At 41.5% G+C, this 9,253-nt stretch overlaps 1 protein-coding gene across 1 annotated transcript in view; it reads left to right on the top strand.

The window, feature by feature from the left end:
• Positions 1-1,000: 1,000 nt before the first annotated feature.
• The window catches only part of PCDH17 (protocadherin 17), a 140,854-nt gene continuing 132,601 nt past the window's right edge, over positions 1,001-9,253 (top strand). Inside the window, exon 1 of the mRNA XM_006837597.1 lies at positions 1,001-3,562. Coding sequence (XP_006837660.1) covers positions 1,001-3,562 — 2,562 coding nt within the window. The remainder of the gene's footprint in view (positions 3,563-9,253) is intronic.

The following is a 9,253-nucleotide window of genomic DNA, read 5'->3' as shown; positions in this document are numbered from 1 at the left end:
GGCTTGGCGTAGAGAAATCACACAAGCGAGTGCTCTACGAACTGGGGCGGAGATCTATGTATATATGGTTCCTCTCCCAATAGACTCACCCCTCAAACGCTGACCAGACTGGCGTTCTGAATTCGGGGGAGAGCCTTTTCCGAGGAAGAGAGGGAGGAGCTTGGTGGAGGGAGGAAACTACAAATCCGGACTCTAGTTCTTTGCGCTGCATTTCCTCCCCTCCCTTTTGGCTGGTCGGAAGGGAGAGAAAAATACGCTGGGCTAAGAGATGCAGTCCGCTGCCGCCGTCGCTGCCTCCGCCAGCAATGCAAGATTAGATCTCTAAATGCAGCAAAACACTGCCTGAAAACAGATCAGCCCTCTCAGCGAGCAGACATTTCACACAGCGCCGGGGAAGCTTCAAAATCTAACAGTGACTCTCTTCGCTGCTTCTCGTTCCCATCAATCTCATCAGGGGAGACGAGTAACAAGTAAGAATTTCACTTTCCGATCTGCCTGGAGACACACCTCCCTCTCCCTCCCGCACCCAATGTGAAGAGTATTCTGTAGGCTGCGGGCGGGAGTGGATTTGCTGTGCCCTAGCGGGAGCGTGGAAAACCTACGAATTCCTTAGCTCATTATCATCCCTCCCAGACGCGATTTCCGTCTTATCGCCAGCCTCATCGCTCAAGTTTACGCCGCCCAAAGTCCGGGCCAGAAAGACAAAGCCTCCGGCTTGCCCCTCGCTGCAGGGAGCCGCCAGCTTGCTCCGCGTCTCTGCAGCTCCACCACGCTACAGCTTCTGGCCCAGTGCAGATGCTGTAGATCAACAGGTTCGGGAACTTGAGCAGAATCGGGAGAGCCTGCCGGGTGCCGCAGCCTTAGCGCGGCGGCAAGAAAGGACCCACAAGCTTGCGGCTCGCATCGCACGCGCGCGCTGCGCCCCGGCCCCAGACTGGCGCGCACCCACCCGCTCGCCCCTCCAGTCAGGCTACTCCTGCCCCCAATCCACCGGTCTGGGATGTACCTTTCCATCTGTTGCTGCTTTCTCCTCTGGGCCCCTGCCCTGACGCTCAAGAACCTCAACTATTCCGTGCCGGAGGAGCAAGGCGCCGGCACGGTGATCGGCAACATAGGCAAAGATGCTAGGCTACAGCCAGGGCTTCAGCCTGCTGAGCGCGGCGGCGGCGGGCGCAGCAAGTCGGGCAGTTACAGGGTGCTGGAAAACTCGGCGCCACACCTGCTGGACGTGGACGCCGACAGCGGGCTTCTTTATACCAAGCAGCGTATCGATCGCGAATCTCTGTGCCGCCACAATGCCAAGTGCCAGTTGTCCCTCGAGGTTTTCGCCAACGACAAGGAGATCTGCATGATCAAGGTGGAGATCCAGGACATCAACGACAACGCACCTTCCTTCCCCTCTGACCAAATCGAAATGGACATTTCAGAGAACGCGGCCCCAGGAACCCGCTTCCCCCTCACCAGTGCCCATGACCCCGACGCCGGCGAGAATGGGCTCCGCACTTATTTGCTCACTCGCGACGACCACGGCCTTTTCGCATTGGATGTCAAGTCCCGTGGCGACGGCACCAAGTTTCCGGAGCTTGTCATCCAAAAGGCGCTCGACCGAGAGCAGCAAAACCACCATACGCTGGTGCTGACCGCCCTGGATGGAGGTGAACCGCCGCGCTCCGCCACAGTGCAGATCAACGTGAAAGTGATCGACTCTAACGACAACAGCCCAGTCTTCGAAGCGCCCTCTTACATGGTGGAGCTGCCAGAGAACGCTCCTCTGGGTACTGTGGTTATTGATCTGAACGCTACGGATGCAGACGAGGGCCCCAACGGTGAAGTACTCTATTCTTTCAGCAGTTATGTACCCGACCGCGTGCGGGAGCTCTTCTCTATAGACCCCAAGACCGGCCTAATTCGTGTCAAGGGCAATCTGGACTATGAAGAAAACGGGATGCTGGAAATCGATGTGCAGGCCCGAGACCTGGGGCCCAATCCCATCCCTGCCCACTGCAAGGTCACGGTCAAGCTCATTGACCGCAACGACAACGCGCCGTCCATCGGTTTCGTCTCCGTGCGCCAGGGGGCGCTGAGCGAGGCCGCCCCTCCTGGCACTGTTATCGCCCTGGTGCGGGTCACAGATCGCGACTCGGGCAAGAACGGGCAGCTACAGTGTCGCGTTCTAGGTGGAGGGGGTACAGGTGGTGGTGGCCTAGGCGGGTCCGGGGGCTCGGTGCCCTTCAAGCTTGAGGAGAATTATGACAACTTCTACACGGTGGTGACTGACCGTCCGCTGGACCGCGAGACGCAGGACGAATACAACGTGACGATTGTGGCGCGGGATGGGGGTTCGCCCCCACTCAACTCCACCAAGTCTTTCGCAGTCAAGATCCTGGACGAAAATGACAACCCTCCTCGTTTCAGTAAGGGACTCTACGTGCTGCAGGTGCCCGAGAACAACATTCCAGGAGAGTACCTGGGCTCCGTGCTCGCCCAGGACCCGGACTTGGGACAAAACGGCACAGTGTCCTACTCCATCCTGCCCTCGCATATTGGCGACGTGTCCATTTACACTTACGTGTCTGTGAACCCAACCAACGGGGCCATCTACGCCCTACGTTCCTTTAACTACGAGCAGACAAAGGCTTTCGAGTTCAAGGTGCTCGCTAAGGATTCAGGGGAGCCCGCCCACTTGGAGAGCAACGCCACGGTGAGAGTGACAGTACTGGACGTAAATGACAACGCGCCGGTAATCGTGTTGCCCACGCTGCAGAATGACACGGCCGAGCTTCAAGTGCCTCGCAACGCTGGCCTGGGCTACCTGGTGAGCACTGTGCGTGCCCTCGACAGCGACTTTGGTGAGAGCGGGCGCCTCACCTATGAAATCGTGGATGGCAACGATGACCACCTGTTTGAGATCGACCCGTCTAGTGGCGAGATCCGAACGCTGCATCCCTTCTGGGAGGACGTGACACCGGTAGTGGAGCTGGTGGTGAAGGTGACTGACCACGGCAAACCCACCCTGTCTGCAGTGGCAAAGCTCATCATCCGTTCTGTAAGCGGCTCCCTGCCCGAGGGGGTGCCTCGGGTGAATGGAGAGCAACACCACTGGGACATGTCGCTACCGCTTATTGTGACTCTGAGCACTATCTCCATCATCCTCCTAGCGGCCATGATCACCATCGCCGTCAAATGCAAGCGCGAAAACAAGGAGATCCGCACTTACAACTGCCGCATCGCGGAGTACAGCCACCCGCAGCTGGGCGGGGGTAAGGGCAAGAAGAAGAAGATCAATAAAAATGATATCATGCTGGTACAGAGCGAGGTGGAGGAGAGGAACGCCATGAACGTCATGAACGTGGTGAGCAGCCCCTCCCTGGCCACCTCCCCCATGTACTTTGACTACCAGACCCGCCTGCCCCTCAGCTCGCCCCGGTCGGAGGTGATGTATCTTAAACCGGCTTCCAACAACCTGACTGTCCCTCAGGGTCACGCGGGTTGCCATACCAGCTTTACCGGACAAGGGACTAATGCGAGCGAGACCCCCGCCACTCGGATGTCCATAATTCAGGTAGGAGACTTTTAGCATAAATGGGACATGGCTTTAGTGTTGGTTTTGGAGCTTTACTGAAACCTTTGGGACGGAACAAGTAATGACAGGGTTTTTTTTTCTTTTCATTATTATTACTTAATGAAAATGGTTTTTACTTCTCACACTGCTTGTACATCGTTTTCTATACATAACCCCTCCCATGTAAATAGTTTAAAATCTATAAGATGTAAATGTCTTGCTTCTGTTACATTTTTAAAGTTTATTTTTATAGGCTAAAAACTTTAGGCAGTGTTCAGTGCTTACAGTTCTTTTTAATTATTATTTTTTAAATTTTTAATTATTAGTTTGCATTTCATTCCATAATTAATTAGACTGACATTTTAAAAGATCATTAAAAAATTTTTGATGCCAAAATTCAGCAAAGTTCTATAGGCATCTTTTCAAAGTTATGTTCCTGAAGCACAAAGTAACTACTTGTCATAGTCTTAGGGCCTGAATCAAATTGAACTAAGTTCTCACATAAAAAAGTCAGTTTTACACTTCAAAGGTGTTTTAAAGAACATGAATCTCATTTGTTCTTCAACAGAAATTGCAGTGTAAAGCTTCAGTGTAGGTAGCTTAAACTTTTAAAATGTCACTTGTGCTCTGAAGTGATTTAAAAAGTTTGAATGCAGGCTCTGGATAATGACTAGTAACTGTCTATGACAAGTTTGAATTTGCTTTGTCCCCTCTGGTTTTCTCTAATCAACCAGAGCCATTGAGGAATGAACAAAGTGTACCAGAAGAATCACAGACTCCCTTTGTACTATTGAAAATAAGAGGCAAGGGTGCTGTAAGGGCACTTCATGTGCCCCAAAGAATTCCAGAATACATTCTGTTTGCACACGGTGTGTTTTCAGTGTATCTAAGTTACTTTTAATATATGTTAGATAGCTTAGTTCAAAATCAGTTAAATACTTCAAAAACTAAGTCACTGACCCAGCATGAACATGACTTCTAATAACAGCAGATGATTGTACTGTGTTTAGCCACTATCTAGTTTCTTTCATCCACCATTGATTTGTGTCATACACACACACACACACACACACACACGCATACACAGACAAATCTTAATTTTTGCTTATTATGAATGTGTGTTGCTACAAATTACTCTGGATGAGCAGTACTGAACATTCAAAATTGAGCTTAACTAAAAGTGACATTTAGGGAGAAAATTAGTTTGGGGTAAATGAAAATAATTTGTTCATAATTTCATGGTTTGAAAAGCAAATACCTTTTCATGACACTTGACTCAGTAGCATTTTTATGGTTAAAATGAAGTAATAATATTTTCTAGCTAATCTTATCTTTTCTAAGATTTGATAAGGGTAGCATGCCCTAAAAAGTAACAAACGGTATTTTCCTTTAATAGTAAAATACCCTGTAAAATAGAACTTTGTACCTGATGCTACTAAATATTGAAGTATCATTTGTACTATTAAATCCCAATGGTTAAACACTCACTTTTTTTTAGTGTTTACTATATACTAATAATCATTTTTTTCAGGTCTATATAAAACTGAAGAAGAAATTGCTCCCTTAAAAAATGTGGTTTCTATGAAAATCTTTCTGTGACTGTAAAACTGATATTTATGATAATCAGTATCTCTGTAAAGAGAGATGTTATGATACATATTTATAGATATCTGTTTTAGTCATTTTTATAAAGGTAAATATGTTGTATACCTTTCTTATATTTTTATGACAATTACAAAGATGTCACAGTGGGGTAATGTTTAATTCACCACTTCATTTGCTATGAATTGAATTCTTATTTAGATTTATTTTAAAATTGAGATTGGTGCAGTAGAATTCTCTGCAAGTCTGATTCCTTGGCCAGACTAGACAGGAAAAATCTTGGATTGAAATGTCTGATTGGTTTTGTGGGACAGGAATTCTTGTATTGTGTGGTCACCTTGCAGCCTTGAGTCTGAGCATTATTTGGAGGATGATCAGCAACATCATCATCATGATCTTTAACATTCCTTTCATTAGCACTAAAACTTAAGCCAAAGCAAATGATATATATATAATTCTTTTTCTCTTCTATTTTTCACAGAAAGTAAAAGGACAAAGTTTGTCGAGGCACTGCCTAATTCTCTTTCTTCTAGAATCTTCATTCATGCTATAGACACGTAGAATGAGTTTGAGTCTTAAATCTGTAAGATTGTTGTCCAAAGTGGCTCAGTTTACCATGTTGTTTTTTCCTTGGGCATGCCCCAAGCATAAACTTTTAAATTTGTCAGGTCTAGAGGGATGCCTTGTAAATTTCTAATATGTTAATTTCATTTAAAATATATCAAGTTTATCCCAATACCTACTTTGGAGAACAGAATAAATTAACTACAGTGGCTTTTTTTTAAAAAAAACAAAACAGTGTGCTACAAAAGCTTGGTACTGGTGACATGCTTAAACTTGCTTAAATTAAAGCATTACAGGTATCCTATAAACTTGTTTCAAGTACACTTGTTAGTGTATATAAGTAGCACAGCCTTCTGACAACACACACTATGAATTTCATATGTATTTTTTGAGTCAGAAGTTTGATCCTGAAAATGCACTTTCAATACCAGGTATTATGTATGATTCCTCTTTATTTTGTAGCATTTGCGTATTTTAGTAAATGCACAACACATTTATATTGATTAAATGAAAATAATTTCATAAATGCTTTGACATACACTGGTACAGAGTGGTGACATGAAATTCAGTAACTGCATGATTTAAAAGATCACTTTACAGCTCAAGTTACAATTAGTTTACATAAGAAAAGATTTTTTTTTCTAATTCTTAAGGTCTAAAATGCTAAAGTGAAGAGTTGTAGGTTTTTCTTGGGTCAAAGAGTATTTTTATTGAATATGGGTACAGAATAATCATATAAGCTAATATTTTTGAAAAGTGGTCTGTGGGGAAAAATATTATTACAGAGCTTTTTTCATTCCTATTGTTGTGTTAAGTTTCATTGGTTCCAACTCATAGAGACTCTGTACAGTGTTTCCAAGGAGTTGCTGGTGGGTTTGAACTGCCAACCTTGCGGTTTACAGTCAATGCTTACCCTACTGCCCCATGCCAGGATTCCTTAGCCAAGTTAAAGTTTGTGTACAAAGTGTTTAAACAATAAGGTAGTGATTGAAATATTCACAATGGTGTAAATCATAATACACAATAGTAATGAGTCAGTATTTTATTCATTTTAAAATTATAAAACTTATTTCAAAGAATATGAGCACAGTTTTTATGGTTAGGCAAATAGCTTTAAAAACCTCATATAGGATGAAATTACATATGAATTATTTAATATGTTAACATTAGAGTCTAAAAATTAACAGAAATCATGAGTACTTCTCAAGAATAACTAGTAGTTGTTGGCATATCAGAAATTCTTTCTTCAGTCTCAGAGTAACTTCTCCACAGGTGTTTTCAGGAGGTTCCTCTTTGAAATGAAGGGAGAAGGCTGGGCTGCTCATTGGTAGTGGGATTTCTAGTTTTGTTAGAACGTCTCTGTTTTCAGATTCTTTTACAGCACTACTATACATTTTATTATTAACTTATAGAATGAAACATAGTTTGCTAACAGAATGAAAACTACTAAAATGAAATTTTAAAGGAAATACATTCTAGATCAGTGTCTTACAGTTCAATTTCAAAAGGTTCACATTACGGTTGACTTTAGAGCCTTTATACTAGGAAGATATAGAATATTTTTGATGTATGTGCAAGACCTTTTCAATTAAAGGGCATTAAGCAAATGCCTAGAGCCAATCCAAATGCATAACAATGAGACCAAGGCCTACAGAAACAAACTGTCATAATGTAAACAGCTAACTCAGTATTGAGGTATAAAATGTGTAAGGAAAAGTCTGTCTTATAATATCAACAAGATCCATTATGTTGATATTATATGTGTTTTATTCTTACCTCTCTAATTTAAGAAAATCTTGACTATAGCGACTCAGGTGTAGTAACTATTATAATATAATATTCTTACATATTAGTTTTTAATTTTTGATGTAATTTTTGAAATGCCATATAGATAGTACTTTAACATCCTTGCGAATTCATTGGCCTTTGAAAATTATTTATTTTACTTAGTGAGTGCTATAATTTCAATAAATATCAAATATAAGTTTACGCATAAATTTTTGGGATTTTGTTTTCGGCATTTTCATGTTATTTAAGTCTTTAGATGATTACCAAAGAGTTTAGATCATAGAAAAAAGTATGTCCTAACATTGTTATTACATCTACCTGAACATATTGGTTAGGTCAAGAAAAGATACTTACATACACAAAAATATTATCTATCACCTTTAACTGTACTGTTGACACTACACAAAAAAGTACATTTTTAAAGAAATTTTCTTCATAAAGTTTTCACATCCTACATACACACAGTTGACTATGTTATATATAGTATTTACATTTTTACAGTATATTTTTTCAGCTTTATAAAGGAAACCAAAAAATTATTTTAAAAATGATTCCAAATATCATATTTGCTAAAGGATTAGTGATTATCCAAATTTTAAGAGATGAAAATCTTGCAAACATTTAGGTAGTTAACACTGTTTAATAATATTATAGTTTTACTTTATCATGTTTTAATTCCATTGTCAGGTTTCTACCTAACTTTTCACTATTAGTGCTGCTTGTGTAATATTATGCAATAGAAATACATCTATAAAAATATAAGATGTAAATTAAAAGCATTTTATGTTTTCTAAGCTTAATATTGATCTATATCCATTTATTGCATTTAAACTTGGTTCTGCCTATATTTATGAAAATGTGAAAAATAAAACTTTTTGGCAAAATTAAAATATGCGTATACATGTATATATGTCTCTGTTCTCAGCATAATTTATATAAGTTCTCTCACAAGTGCAAATCTTAGTATATTTGTATAGATGTCAATATAAAGGTGGTTCTCTTTTTAAGGATGAACCCAAACCTTTAATTGTCTTTGGAAACATGGGTGAACTTGAGGCTTTTACTATCTTAAATTTTCAAACAATTTTAAAGCTTCTTTAAGTAGAGTCCAGTCACCTTGGAGAGGAGAAGGAGTTAAACGAAAGAGTTCAGGGGAAATAAGAGTTGAATTTATATGGATTAAAAGAAAAAAATACTTGTCATAGAAGTTTCAACCCTTTTAGGAGGGTGGCAGGGTGACTGAAGCACTGTGAGAATATACACTGAGCCTGATGATGAAACTATGGTGTGGGGAGGCAGGATAGAAGCCACTAGAACTGGGCTCTTGCCAGTTAGGAAGTGAAACTTAACTCCCTAATGCTGACAAGTCTTTGCAATACACTCAATAGTGGGTAAATTCTTACAAATGCACCTGCTAATTACAATATTAGCCATTGCTTCAGAATATATTCCCTTCAGTAATACCTCTGTTTAATAAATCCCATAGGGCATTATCTTAAAGTCATATTTTAGTAAGACCTTTAAGGGAAGTTATTTTTTTTTTTTTAGTGTGTGTGTGTTTTCGGTATTGAATTCCTTCAACCAATGAGTGTTTATTTGTCCCTAACTGCTGAAGACAGTGTAACTTTGGCCACCCACCTACAAAACACTTTTAAAGTTCATCAGCCTTACACTAATCTATTGTCAATCTATTTTACTAAAAGAGATTTTGACAAGATTTTCATTCAGTGGCTCTCA

The sequence above is a fragment of the Chrysochloris asiatica genome, unplaced genomic scaffold (assembly GCF_000296735.1).
Source record: "Chrysochloris asiatica unplaced genomic scaffold, ChrAsi1.0 scaffold00022, whole genome shotgun sequence".
Taxonomy (NCBI): domain Eukaryota; kingdom Metazoa; phylum Chordata; class Mammalia; order Afrosoricida; family Chrysochloridae; genus Chrysochloris; species Chrysochloris asiatica.
Note: the sequence above shows the minus strand (reverse complement) of the source record. Positions and strands in the feature narration are given on the sequence as shown.